The 15,609-nt window shown below is 36.0% G+C and overlaps 1 protein-coding gene across 1 annotated transcript in view; it reads left to right on the top strand.

The window, feature by feature from the left end:
• The window catches only part of GUCY1A2 (guanylate cyclase 1 soluble subunit alpha 2), a 257,916-nt gene extending 242,528 nt beyond the window's left edge, over window positions 1–15,388 (top strand). Inside the window, exon 8 of the mRNA XM_064482001.1 lies at window positions 6,145–15,388. Within this exon, the coding sequence (XP_064338071.1) occupies window positions 6,145–6,352 (208 nt within the window). The 3' untranslated portion in view covers window positions 6,353–15,388. The remainder of the gene's footprint in view (window positions 1–6,144) is intronic.
• The last annotated feature ends 221 nt before the right edge of the window (window positions 15,389–15,609 follow it).

Here is a 15,609-nt window from a genome sequence, read left to right as displayed (position 1 = left end):
GAGAGAGGAATGTAGCTTATGTGGAATCCTGTGTGTTGATAATGGGCCTTTAAGCAAACTTAAAGTAGTGGAAATCAGTCCCGCTGAGCAGAAAAAGAATTTTTTTTTAAAAAAGAAGAGAGCTTTAGAGACCTCAGTGACAACATAAAGCATACTGATATTTGCATTATAGGAGTCCAAGTAGAGGAAGAGAGAGAAAGAGGGAGAGAATATATTTGGATTACTAATGCCTGAAAACTTCCCTAACCTGGGAAAAGTGACATACATCCAGGTCCAGACAACACAGAAAGTCACAAACAAGATAAACCCAAAGAGGATCACACCAAGACACATTGTAATTAAAATGGCAAAAATTAAAGAAATGATACTAAATGCAGAAAGGGAAAACCAACATGTTCGGTACAAGGGAACGCCCGGAGGGCTACCAGCTGACTTTTCAGCAGAAACTCTTCAGGCCAGAGGAGTGTCATGATCTATTCAAAGTGATGAAAGGAAAAAACCTGCAACCAAGAACACGCTACACAGGTCTTGTTCAGATTTGTAGAAGAGACAAAATGGTTTACAGACAATAAAAAGCTGAGAGAGCTCAACACCACAAAAGCAATTTTACAAGAAATGCTCAAGGGCCTTGTCTAAACAGAAAAGAAGGGGTCAAAACTAGAAATACGAAAATTACAAAGAGAAAAATGTCATTGGAAAAGGGAAATTTATAGTAAATTAGTAAATCAATCACACATAAAGTAAGTAAGAAAGCTAAAATAAAAGCAGTAAAACCAACTATATGCCTACTAAGTAGTTAAAGGATACACAAGACAAAATGATGTAAAATATGATGCTCGAAATAGTGGGTGGGAGGAGAAAAATTCAGGGTTGTTAAGTGTGTTTGAACCTAAGAGATCAATGATCTAATATAATCATGTATATATAGCTTGCTATATATTAGCCTCATGGTAATCACAAACCAAAAATCTATACAGATGCACACCAAAAAAAGAGAAAAAATTCCAAACGTAACACTATAGTCATCAAAACACAAGGAAAGAGAGCAAAGAGGAAAAAAGGAACAAAAAGAACTACAAAAACAACCCCTAAATATTTAATGAAATAGCAATAAGTATATACTTATCAATAATTACTTTAAATGTAAATGCACTAAATGCTCCAATGGAAAGACATACAGTGGCTGAAAGTATAGACAATCACCATCCTTTTATTTGTGGCCTATAAGAGACTGTCAGATCTGAAGACACACAACAGACTGAAAGTGAGGGCATGGGAAAAAGTATTCCATGCAAATGGAAATGAAAAGAAAGCCAGGGTAGTGATACTTATATCAGACAAAACGATTTTAAATTTTAAAATTTATGTATTTTTATTAAAGTATAGTCAGTTACAATGTATCAATTTCTGGTGTACAGCATCATGTCCTAGTCATACATATATATAAATAAATACACACACACATATATTTGTCTTCATATTCTTTTTCATTAAAGGTTATTTCAAGATATTGAATATAGTTCCCTGTGCTATACAGAAAAAATTTGTTTTTTATCTATTTTTATATATAGTGGTTAACATTTGAAAATCTAGACTCCCAAATTCCCACCTCCTTTCACTTGGTAATCATTAGATTGTTTACTATGTCTGCAAGTCTGTTTCTGTTTTGTGGATGAGTTCAATAGTGCTCTTTCTTTTTCTTTTTCTTTTCTCTTTTATTTTTAGATTCTGTTATATGAGTGATATCATATGGTATTTTTCTTTCTATTTCTGACTTACTTCACTTAAAATGACGATCTCTAGGTTCATCCATGTTGCTGCAAATGGCATTATTTTATTCTTTTTTACAGCTGAGTAGTATTCCATTGTATAAATATACCATAACTTCTTGATCCAGTGATCTGTCAATGGACATTTAGGTTGTTTCCATGTCCTGGCTATTGTATATGGTGTTACTATGAACATTGGGGTGCATGTATCTTTTCAAATTAAAGTTGCCTCTGGATATATGCCCAGATGGAGAATTGCTGGATCACAGGGTAAGTCTATTTTTAGTTTTTTGAGGAATGTCCATACTGTTTTCCATAATGGCTGAATCAAGCTACATTCCCACCAACAGTTTAGGAGGGTTCCCTTTTCTCCACACCCTCTCCAGCATTTATTGTTTGCAGACTTTCTAATGATGGCCATTCTGAGGGGTGTGAGGTGATATCTCATTGTAGTTTTGATTTGCATTTCTCTGATAATTAGCAACATTGAACACTTTTTTCATGTGCCTATTGGCCATTTGTATTTCTTCATTGGAGAATTGCTTGTTTAGGTCTTCTGCCCATTTTTGGATTGGGTTGCTTGTTTCTTTGTTATTAAGTTGTATGAGCTGTTTACATGATAATAAACATAGGAAATACTAGAGATGCCACAAAAGAAAACTATTAGAACTTATCTATGAATCTGGTGATGTTGAAAGCCACAAAATTAATATACAGAATTCTGTTGAATTTCTGTACCACTAACAAACTGTCAGAAAGAAAAATTAAATTTATTTTTACAATTGCATCAAAAAGAATAAAATACCTAAGAATAAATCTAACTAAGGAGCTAAAAGACTCATACTCAGAAAACTATAAGAAACTAATAAAAGAAACAAATGAAAAGATACACCATGTTCATGAGTTGGAAGAACTCATATTATTAAAATGACCATACTACACTAGACAATCTATAGATTCAGTGCAATTTCTGTCAAATCACCAATGTCATTTTTCACAGAACTAGAACAAGTAATTCTAAAGTTTGTATGGAAACACCAAAGACCCAGAGTAGCCAAAATAATCTTAAGGCGGTATCATACTCCCTGATTTCAAATTATACTATGAAGCAACAATAACCAAAACAGTACAGTACTGGCACAAAAACAGACCAAAAGGTCAATAGAACAGAGTAAAAAGCCCAGAACTAAGCTGACACTCATATAGTCAATTAATCTGCAGCAAGGAGGCATGATCATGCAATGTGGGAACGACACCTTACATAAACGGTGTTGGGTAAACTGGACAGCTACATGCAGAAGAATCAAATTGGACTAATTTTTCACACCATAAAAAATAATTCAAAGTAGATTAAAGACTTAAGTATAAGACCTGAAATTGTAATAAATGTTTTAGGAGGAGACATAGCCAGTATGATCTTTGTCACCAGTCTTAGCTATATATATATTTGATACGTCTCCTTAGGCAAGGGAAACAAAAGCAAACAAATAAACAAATGGGACTACATCAAGCTAAAAACTTTGCACAGCAAAGTAAACTATCAGGAAACTATCAACAAAATAAAGATATTGGGAATGGGAGAAGATATTTGCAAACTATTTATCCAACAATGGGTTAATATCCAAAATATACAAAGAGCACTTACAACTCAACATCAAAAAAACAGACAGACAAATTTAAAATCTGGGAGAGGACCTAAACACACGTATTTTTTAAAAAAGATACACATGTGACCAACAGGCACAAGAAAAGATGCTCAACATCACTAATCATCAAGGAAATAAAAAGCAAAATCACAATGAGATATCACCTCACACCTGTCAAAATGGCTATCATCCAAATGACAACAAATAACAAGTGCTTGCAAGGATGTGGAGAAAATGGAACCTTCATTCATTGTTGGGGGGGATGTAAATTGGTTCAGCCATTAGGGAAAACAGTATAGAAATTCCTCAAATATATTAAAAGTAGAACTGCCATATCACCCAGCAGTTCCACTCCCAGATATTTATCTGAAGAAAACAAAATACTAATAAGAAAAGATATGTAACTTGAACTAGCAAAGCATAGAGAATTTTGATAAATTGAATTTCTGATTAGGTAGGAAAGCTTTGTTTCAAAGTTTTCTTTAAAAATGTATTAGCACCAAATTTCCCGGCTCAGTTAAGGACAGGGTGGTGACTATAACAGTGTTTTTATTTGATGAATAGGGATTTTAGCATGTGTCTGGCCACCATGCTAAACAATGATAAATACAGAATAAAGATGAAAAAAGTATTCGAGATTAAGCTAAGTATTTTCTAACTTTTAGAGGGATCACTGCTAATACGAGTTAAATTTTTTTGGCTTTTGTTTTGGAGGGTAGATGTGATTTGCTGGAAGAGAGAGGGATGTTTAAGGTTTACTATCAGAGTCACTCAGAAAAAAAGAGGTCCTGCTACATACAGACAGATCAAGAGGCTGCAGAGTTTATTGTTAATACTAATGATTAAAGGCATTGATCGGAAGAAAGACTTCATTTGTGTTTTTCTGTGTGCCTTTGAGCACATGGAAAGAACTCAAATTTAAGAAGTTATGTGACTGAGAAAAAAGAGCTCCGGATTGCGCTCTGGACTCTACCAGTTCTTAGCTGCAAGACCTAGAGGAGAAATCTGACCTCACTTCCCTTCACTTTTCTCACCTATAGAGTGAGGAGCTCTCCCACTATGTGACTCCTAAGATCTTCTTCAAGACAGTATTCTAAGATTCTCTTGCAAAATTTAATATGCTTTTATTGAGCATTTATGATGTGGAAAGCATCCTGTTACCTTATAGGGTACAGAAATGCTGAAATAGTTCCTTCCCCCTCCCCCACCAAAATAAGAAAGACCTTTGAGAGGTCTTCAGGTCATCAGTGGTTTCCTTGAGAAGTGACCATCTCTCCGACGCAAGCACATTGAGCAACAGTAACATCCCTTTTCCTGGATGAATGGACAGGTGCCTGTGCAGGTCTCCAAACAGTGAACATTTCCCTCCCTACTATGAGACAAACTGCACGTTGCTGTGGACTCCTTTAAGCAGTTGGAAAGCAAAGAATTAATCTATATTTGATTAAAAATAACAGTATAATTGCTGATAATAATCATGATAATGAGAACAGCAACAAAAAATGAACCCACATGTGAGTGATTTCAATTCACTTAGGGATTTAAACTAAAAATCATCTCAGAAGTGAAGCATAACGTGTTTTGGATGTTCTTTAGAAAGAGTGATTAACTGTTAATCTAACCATCTAGACACAGATCTGGAAAGATGCATGTGGGAAGTAAAAAATAAATTATAAAATTTGAAAAAAAAAAGAAAAGATATATGCATAGAATGTTCATTGCAGCATTATTATAATAGTCAAAATATGGCAGCAGCAAGAAGATATAGCATATGCATACAATGGAATAGTGCTCATCCATAAAAAATTATGAAATCTTGCCATTGGGACAACATGGATGGACCTAGAGGGTATGATGGACAGAGAAAGGCAAATTCTTTGTGGTTTCATTTTTACGTGGAATCTAAAAAACAAATGACTGAACATAACAAAAAGTAAGAGCATTATAGATGCTGCAAACAAACGGGTGGCTGCCAGGAAGGAGGGGGTTGGGCAGAGGAGAAAGAGGTGAGGGAGATTAAGAGGCACAAACTTAGTTACAGAATAAGAACGGTTGAATTAAATTGAATTGCTGGGCCACATTTTCCGGTGTAAGGATCTAACGGAACCTTTTGTGGAACTGGACGAGAATAAATCTGCAGTAGTAGTGCACTAAAGAGTCTTTAAGTGTGACTGGAAGGAAAGAGTCAAACTGTTTGACCAATAAATGCTTGTGAGTTTAGAAACTGCGTATTGCTAGAGATCAGTAACCAAACATCACAGATCCGTGGAATTATGAATGTCATTCCAAAAGCGAAATGCTTGATTTACGTGTATGACACACAGTATTTAAAGCTTATTGAGAGTCTGCAAAACATTACAGGAGTGCTCCAGAATCTAAGCAGATTTTAAAAACAGAAAGGATAAATCCTGCACGTGAGAATAAAAACTTGCAGGCAGTTTCTTTAGTCTTTTGTTTAGGGGGGAAAAAAATCAAATTTGAACAAATATTTTCAGTTAGTACCAGGGGCAACTTTGCTTTTTAAAATTATTATTGTAACATGAAGGTATTTTTTCCCTGAGAAATAATATTTCCTAGTATTTGGAATCTAATGAAAACCATATCCATACAAAGAAATAGGGCATTTAACATGAGCTCAGTCATTGCTAAGCCCCCTAGCTCTAAAATGTCTGTCCACTGTTTCTCATTTCTCCTGCCCATATGATTCACATTATATGTTTTCTTCTTAGATTATTAAAAAGAGAAGAAAGTTTTGCATTTATTCCTCGGTCCCGTGAGGAGCTTCCAGAGAACTTTCCAAAGGAAATCCCTGGGATCTGCTATTTCCTGGAGGTAAGAACTGGTCCTAAGCAGCTAAAGCCTTCTCTTTCTTCGTCACGAATAAAAAAGGTTTCCTACAACATCGGTACCATGTTCCTCCGGGAGACGAGCCTCTGAGACCGGCTGCAGATCAAAGACTCCTCCAAAAAGCACAAGCCCAGCACATGAGTCACGACAGGAGAATTAACGAGACTGTTTCTTTCTCGCTGCTTTGTTGAGAGCACGCAGTGGAATTTCTGTTCTGTCAGGCAATAATCTTAGAAAATGGTGGGTGATGACTGTCAATTAAAAAACTGGAGGGCAGTGGGGAAATAAGACGTGTCGGTTCTCGTGAGTGTTTTTGATCATATACATACGTATATATTAATTAATTACAAGTGTGGGCCCCCTTTCAAAACTAACCAATAAATAGACTCCATGTTTTCTTGTTGGTCACACACACAGATATCTTTCTCTCTATATTTGTATCCTTCTGAGAGCAGTTTTCATGATGTAGTCCTACATTTAGCGAGTTGGTATGAGAGAGTATTTTCTAATTTTGTTTTTCGAGCAGACATTTCATACACATCTCACGGCAGTGTGGTCACCTTTCCAGCAAGAAAAGCTGTAACTCAGCAGAATATTTTAGGGATATTGCTATTTTTATACATATCTCTTCTTCTAGATAATTACATCTCACACAGCATTGTTAGATTTTCAGAATCTGCTACTGTATAGTTGATGTATTATGTGGCTCTAACCTATTAGTTGAATATAGTTTCACTTATTTAGAGAGATTAGTGCTTGGACTGAAAATACATATAACCTAGGACTTCAGATGCTGAGAAAGCATCGTATATCTGTTTAGTAGATGTATCTTTTAGATTTGATTAATGTAGCAGAGAATCCAGAGGAAATGGAATTTCCTAATAGCAAATGTGTGTATCTGTAACCGAGATCAAAGAAAGGTCTTTTTGCCATCTTCTAACAAGTATCCGTGAAAATAAAATGCTTTGCTACGTTGGACCCTTTTCAACTTAACACTTCTAAATACAGGTAGTTTTTACAACGTACTAAACTGCATTCTAATAAACGACATCTTACTAAATGGCACATTAGTCCACCCCTCACCCCCACCTTCCTCAGTGGATGCCTCCTAGGGCCTGACTGCCACTCTTGGGGGCAAATTCCTAGATCCTGGCGTTAGTGAGAAAAAGGTATAGGGTATTTTGCCAAGAATGTTGTTTCCTCTCACATAATAAAAACAAGGGGGAAAAACTGTATATTATGGCTTTGAGATTTAAAAAAAGTTCTGCAGTTTGTTTGGTGTGACTTCTAAATTCAGTGAATCACCTTCAACAACCCTGAATTATGTCTGACCTTCAGACCGAGTGGTCAGCATAGTCACAGACAGACATCCATCCCGTGTTCTGCTAAAAGGAAGACCTGTTCGCATTAATTAACAGTGCATGAAAATATTATTACAGACTCACTCTGAAATTAGGAACACAGTATATCCCGAGTTTTCCTATTTTGCGTCAAATATAAAACCTAAGTTTCTCTTGAGGTTTATGAGCTAGAATCATTTGTTTCCTTAAAACCTGGGGGTGGCCATTTTCCTGCTCCAGTAGGCATACTCCTTGGTAGCATCTATTTCCTTTTCTGCTTGGGGGTTTTGGCTGCATTATTTTTCGGTTATGATATAACTTGGCTAAGGAGCATACTAACTATTGTCCAATGTAGTGTGTGAAAATTAGTGTTTTTAAGTTCTCTTAAGTGTGTAGCTAGAAAATATTTTTAGATATGCAAATTATGTTATAAAAATGATCAGTTTTACAATTACTGAACTATGTTCTCTCTCTGGGGCTTAAGAAGACACTAGTGCAACATCTCATGTGGAGACGGGACCTAGACTCTGAGCTCTCTGAATCGTTGCCCGTCCCTCCCTTCCCTGGGTCCAAGTCTTTGTGTTTAACCACCTGTGGGCAAGAAGGCCAGGGTGTTTACCCAAGGCGAGGTAGGCTGAGGACAAGATGCTCTCATAGGAATAATTACTCACAAAAGAATTTCTTTAAGGGATTGAGAGATTAATTTACTTCCTTCACAGGGAATAAAGGGCAAGTTTACAGTCAGTATGGATAGAACAGGACGTGGGAGCAATTCAGTCTTCCTGCTGAGAATAGGAAATAGCCTCCCTATGCTGATGGCCTTCTTAGAGCGCGGGAGCATGAAGACAGAACCCAACTCACTGAAGTCATTTATGCTTATTCTGCATAGCACCGTAAAGCATATTATGATACAGTAAATCATGAATGTTTTGTTGGTCAACAATGTGTTTTGTAACCATAAGTCTGAAAGGGACTTCCAGGAATCAATCCAATCTATTACTCTGCTTTTTGTAAAGATTTGTCTAAGCAACTATTCTAAACATATGGTTATTCTCTCTATACTAAAAAAAAATCTGTGGGAAGCATATTTTTAAAAGCATCCTTGAAAATCCACTTCATTTTCTAGTATGGTAGTAGGGCCTGGGATAAGCATTGTATATACATTCACTTTGTCAGAAGAATGACAAGCTCTTTCTTAGTTTATATGATTTTACTTAGAGAAGAGTAGCCATTTACATTGTCACAAATGTCTCCATGAAGAATATGCCAGAAATCTACAAAATATCATAGGATGTAAACTGCATTTTTCAGACAATATAATCTAAATGTATCTTTGAAGCTATAGTCTGAGGCAATGGTCTGATCTATTACCATTTTTGCAAACCTGGTACTGTTGACTATTACAGCTACACTATTCCTGTATGTATTTGCAAGATATTGTATAAAATGTCAGTTCATTCTGGCTGCAGTCATAGAGTTTAGAAGCTGTGAAAAATATTGCACTTTTATTTGTCCAATAGAATACAGTACATATATCCCCCAATAGGAACTGTGATTGTCATAATGTGCGGCAGTTTTCATTTGAATTTATCTGTACACTATTTTCACAAACGGGTACATACAGCATGCATTTCTATGTGGCAGATTAAAAGGAATTTAAATGGATATCCCTGTAGAAACTGAGCAGTGCTAAGTCGGGGAAATGGCTTTAACCTACTCTAAAAGGGATACTTTAAGACACAAGTTGGCACCTGGATCTCCTGTGTTTAAGTATTCCTTCAAGCAGCTGATTTCAAGAAGCTACCTTATGACTAGCCGTCAGTACCAAAGCTTCCTACTGGCATCAGTATCATTTTGATGGAGAGAATGTCATTGTTTACAAATAAATCTGTTATCTAACAAAATCAGAACCCCCCCCGTGTACCCAAACTGTAGCGCACAGTATGTGCTTTGTGAACCTTAATAAATGCGTAACATTAGCCATAACAAAAAGAATAATACTGAATGCCTGAGGAACATATGTAATTGAGTCTCTTGGCTGCATAGTGTTGGCTGGAGAAGGGAAAGAAGAGACAGCTTTTGGGTAACAGTTTGGTCCAACTGTCTAAAATCTGCCTCAAAATATTAATCTCTTCTCTTATATTTCATTATTTTTGGTTTCCCTTTTAATATTTGAATATGTGTGGAATCCAGTCAGCTACGTATGACCCATTGTGAGTCCGAGACAGGCACCAATGCCTGAGATATGGAGATTGGGCCTGTAGACTCATCACTTCAGATGTGAACTTTGTCATCTCAAAGTTCTTGTCCAGTGACAATAGTACCAGAAGCATGATATTTTGTTGTGGAAGTGCAAAACTGTGCGTCTCTCCGGGAAAAACAGCAAAACAGGACAACAGCTCAAAAAAAAAATCTCATTCCCAAGTGCAGGGAGACTTTTAATTTGGCAAATTCCTTCAAAGAGTTACAGCAATAAAGCAAAATTAAATTGAGAGATAGAAAAGGCAGAGTCACAGAGAATTTGGAAAATGCCAGGCTGTGTTTTCCTCCAGAATCATATTGCTACCAGTTGAAATGGTATATGTGAGGTTTTGAGGTATGAAAAGGGAGCTCAAGATTATGACCATCATTAAATGTATTTATTGAAGGCTCCTTGGGTTCCTTAGTTGCTGAGGGCAGGTTTGTGGATCATCAGAGCAGAGCGTAAAACTTCTGCATGTAGGTTTCTGTCCTGTCTTGCATTTTAAGCACAACTTAACCCACACCCAGACCCTCTCTTACTGGAAACCATCTCACCCTGTCAAGCTTGGCTCCATCGAGCATTCTCCTTTCTGTACCTCTGAGCCTAACATGACCATAGAAGGAGTTGCTGATGCCAATTTCAAGCAGACTGAAAGACCCACACAACTGCAGACCCAAGTGACAATCCACTTCCGAAATGAACTAACCATCCTCATTTGTGCTGGGGCACTGCTTACACCTGCAGCTTTTCCGCCTCCTCTCTTCAAGATACGATCTGACGCCAAGCACTTGGAGCAACTTCCCTAAATGTTCTTCAGAAGGCGTCACACATGGCTCTGAACGGGCTCTGGGTGGCACCAGATGACTTTCAGCCAACAATACCCAGAAACTCAAGTCCAAGAACCAAGCCCCATATTGTAGCCTGGGTATTTCTATTATTAGCTTATAGATCTTCAGCTATAAAAATTATGTCATTTTAGAGGATTCCACAAGTGTATCTTACTAGATACAGCCTAAAAAACACGATGCACAAGAGACTGAGTTATTAAAGTTTAACGTATTATGGTCCAAATGGTGATTCTTTATGGGTAGCTCTTGATATGAATACACATAATTTGCAACCAGCTGATGTAGCATACACATAAATTGTGTTAACATGATGGAATGGATTTTATTGTTAAATAGATAAATTGGCCCCAGCTGTGGACTCAACTTTAGGAGCCTCATGGTGGTGAATGAGGAAGACACTGATTTTATCCATAAATTAGCATAAATCTTGTCAAAGCATTTTAAAATAGTGTGCAAAATTCCTTCCTCACACTTGATTCAAACAATTGAAACCTAAATATTATTTTCTTGCCACCTTTCTGTTTCCTTCCTTCCTTCGTTTCTTCTTTCCTTATTTCTTCCTTTCATAAAAAAGTCATTGACAGACATCACACAGAATCACAGTGTAATCACGTATATAATACGTAATCATGATTACATACGTTATGGAATAGTTTTAGTTTTATTAAGCAGTGAATGTTCTCTGTGTGTGTTGAATGTACATATTACATGATCAAAAGGGGTGACATTTTAGAAGGGCTTCAGATGTAAAGAAGTCAAGTTTGTGTCTTTAATTCTATTGTGTTGTGACCAGACCACAGCTTCAGTCAAGTGTCCCAGTGCCAATCCCATCCTTATTAAGAAACGATACTGTTCAAGGGTTCAACTCATCAGCTTGGCGGTGTCTGGCTGCCTGGATCAGAATTACCTAGGAAGTGTTTAGGGATACAAATTATTGGGCTTTACCTTCAGAGGCTGGGATTCACGAGGTCTCAGGTGGGAGCCTGGGAATCTATATTTTGAAAGTCACTCTAGGTAAATGCTGATATACAGCCAGATTTGGGAATCATTGGATAATGTTCAAATAATCCCAGCTAGTGGGAATAAACATAAGTTGACTGAGACAGAAATATATTGCTTCGTTGGTAGTTATTTTGGAAAGCTAAATACTCCAAGCCTTGTAGCATTATTTTGATCACAAATTTGAATTTTAGCTTTGGTTTCAAATTTGTGGTCTGTATTTTGAGCGTAAGTCTTCAAACTCGTTAGAGACAAAAGTCAACACTGATAAGCATGAGGGATGAATATTGCTCACTATAGGGCTGTTAGGCATACTAGCTACAGTGTAATTTTCTCAGTTACTGCCAGAGCTGGGCAGTACTGGTCCTCACCACCGAGACAGAAACTATGAACTTTTGGACAGAGAAGCAAATGTCAAAGTGACAGCATTATTTCTGAATGCTTTGGGTTTTACTTTATAAAAAATCACCAACTTGATAGTCTCACTGTGTACTTCTCACATCGAATTGTACATTCATCTAGAAATGATTTCCTAGCAATATCTTATAACAACTTTTCAAGCAATAATCTAAGCCATGTCACTTGATGATGCCATACGAAACTTGCACTTCTGTGCACTTCATAGAACCCTTAGGGAACTAGAGACATGTTCTGTATAAGCAATAATATAGCTGGTGTGGACTTTTAAAGTATATTCACCATTCTGCTACAGCAAACTAAGCAGCAAATGATGACTTAGATAAAAATTATCTAAGTAACATACTTAATCTCTCTTTCAAGTTATTCATTTGCACCCATGCTATAATTAACATACTCTGAACAGATTGTTTCTGTTGTATAATTAATAATACCTATCATGATATGATTTCCATTCCTCTCAAAAGATTTGTATGTGTATGTAATATTGCCCTGATTTTCAGATCTTTGTAGAATATAGTAAATAAGAGTGTTTAAGGATGGATAAATGAGTAAAAGTATAGTATAGGTCGGATGTGTTGATTGGGAATGTAGGCTTTGCAAAAATATAGATGCAATTTAGGAAAAGTTAAATAATTCAACTTTTGATAAGGTCTGAGGAGATGAAAGATTAAAGATAAAAAAGAGCTATCTATTATCACTGTTTTTCTGTGATGACAGATGTTTAGTATGTACAATAATATTTTGGCTTTCAGAATGTGATTGGTTGAAATTCATGTGTAGTATAATTAATAAAGATCTGAAAATGATTATGCAGTCATATTTAAAATAACCTGTCCTCAGCTATTTTGATGATTGCATTGAAGCTTGCAGGTTTCAAAATGAGTAATTTGGATTTTTAGTTTTCTGAAAACATAATTTTAATCAAATGTGACACAGTCAATAATAATCAGTCCTTTAAAATAATTAAGTTACTCCTCCACCTAGAATTATGTATTAGAATTACAGTTAAAAGTTACTGATAAATTTATGATACACTGAGGAACTTCTAATCACCCAATTATTATTTAGCAAAATCATATATAGCTAAGGATCCATTCCTAAGCCTCTAAATAAGATTACAGCTCCTATTACTGCCTCGCTCGATAAACTCCCTCCTAATCATGAATCTGAATGCAGTTGAAGTTGTGAGTGGGTTTGCTAGCACTTTACCTCCTATTACCAATAGCAAACCTTAAGTTAGCATCCTCCTGCTCCCAATTTATACAATTCCCTTATGAGTCACTGAGAATGTTTTTCCCCCACAAGAAGGCATTTGACAATCATCTTTTTGTATATCATTGGATGCTCAACCCTTAATAAACATGATTTTGATAATAAATGATAAAAATAATTAATTTGAATCCATTAAATTACAGTGAATTTATTTTCTCCATTAGTTCATCTAGTCACTGATCAGACCATTCTTAATATTAGAAAGTAATACTGTTTATTATTTGAAAGCAGAAGAGACAAGAAAAACTAAATGGAGAGCCTAAGTAATGGCTGGTTTCTAGTTCTTCTGAGACATATTTTTAAAAATAAAGGAATCAGTTTATATTTAATCTTCCTCTGTGGCCTTTTTACTAGTTGGAGATGAAGAAGAGATTCTACTAAGTGTATTTTTACTGTGGGCTATTAAGTGTAATTAAATGTAAGTAGAACAGTAAGTAATGTATTAACTGGAGTAAAATCAGAAATGTGCAAAATTGCTTCTTCTCACCACCTCCCTTTTTAAAGAGCGTCCTTCCCATTCTGCTGCCTGGCAGTGACACATCAGACTCAGGGCACGGGGGACAGATGCAGGGGGTGGGACGGACAGGGGCTCTAGATGAGATTGAGCAAAGAGATTTGATTTTTTTTCTTCATCAAGGTTTACATACTCCTAAAGGGGAGGCAGTCTTCATAATACACACGTGTGGTTTAGTGGAAGACAAATGATTTATTTGGTCATTCGTATTTGAAAAAGAAAAGAGAAAAAAATCCCTCACAAGCTATTTTCAGTTTTCTTGGGAAGCAGCGGGCAGCCTCTCAGCAGGGGCACACATCAGTGACACTGGGATTAGAAACCCACAGAGCTATATATAGAAACTCTCTGAAGGTGGCAGATAAAAGTAGTCTTGGTTACAGTGATGAAAGTAAATGCAAGTGTTAGAACATCTGGACTGAAGGAACAAAGAAAGCCAAATACCAGCTCTGCCATATGTCACAGAAAAGCCTGCTAAAATTAGCACACACCAACAGACCATGGGTGTTCAAGTGATATTAAAACAAAACATTTTTTTCCTTTTATAACATGCCTGGCTGAGCTAACATTCAATGAGAAGAATACAGTTTGATTTTACATATTCTTTTTTGTTCTGACATTATAAAATCATCTTTCCTGAGTTGGGAAATTAATCACAAAGAATGAAAAAATGCCCTGTGTCCTAAAACCTGTAAACTCATTCCTTGGACTACACTGTATTCCATATTCTTCACATTGCTCTCAAATTGCTGGCAAAACAAGCACTCAACTTTAGAGCAGACAAAAGCCCTATGACCCCAGGCCAAGCTCAGGGGTGCTCCAGACAGTTGGAGATGGGGAGGCATCCCACAGCATCTGATGGGAGGGTTGGTGAAGATACACTCCCAGTCTTTTAAAATTCAGTGGTTAAGTAGTCTCTAATCATCACTCAAAGATGTTTCATGTACATGTAGCTAGTTAATTCAAACAAAGTTTGTTTAGAACAGAAATTTTAAAAGAAGGCAACAAACCTGAACAATTTTTTAAGAATTTTTTTTTTTAATGGAAGTTTAGTCAGTTTACAATGTTGTGTCAATTTCTGGTGTATAACATAATATTTTAGTCATATACAATCATACGTATATTCCTTTCCATATTTTTTCATTATAGTTACTAGAGGATATTGAATATATTTCCCTGTGCTGTACAGTATAAACTTGCTGTTTATTTTATATATAATAGTTAGTATCTGCAAATCTCAAACTCTCAATTTATCCCTTTCCACCCCCTTTGCTCCCTGGTAATCACAAGTTTCTTTCCTATGTCTGTGACTCTGTTTCTGTTTTGTAAGTAAGTTCATTTGTTTCTTCTTCTTTTTTTTTTTTTAAGGTGCCACGTATAAGTGATGTCATATGGTATTTTCTGTCTTTATGGCTTATTTCATTCAGTATGCAATTTTTAATCGGAATTATCAGTTAGAAAAATAATTTAGGACAAAGATTTGCTGTCTTGAAAGTCAATTTACTTATATTCAAAGTTCAGATTGCTGAAGACTTGAAAATTTTCTAAATGTATCAAGTTCTTCAGCACTGAGAAGGGAGAATAATTTTGTTACTGGATTCCTAAAGGTTTTATCTTCTGAAGACAGCAAAGAATTATGAATTACATTTCAATTATTTTTCTCTATGTTTCTCCTTTGTTGCAGAAAAGAAAGATATAGAAGATGTCATAAATAA

This window comes from Camelus dromedarius, chromosome 34 (genome assembly GCF_036321535.1).
Source record: "Camelus dromedarius isolate mCamDro1 chromosome 34, mCamDro1.pat, whole genome shotgun sequence".
Lineage (NCBI taxonomy): Eukaryota > Metazoa > Chordata > Mammalia > Artiodactyla > Camelidae > Camelus > Camelus dromedarius.
Note: the sequence above shows the minus strand (reverse complement) of the source record. Positions and strands in the feature narration are given on the sequence as shown.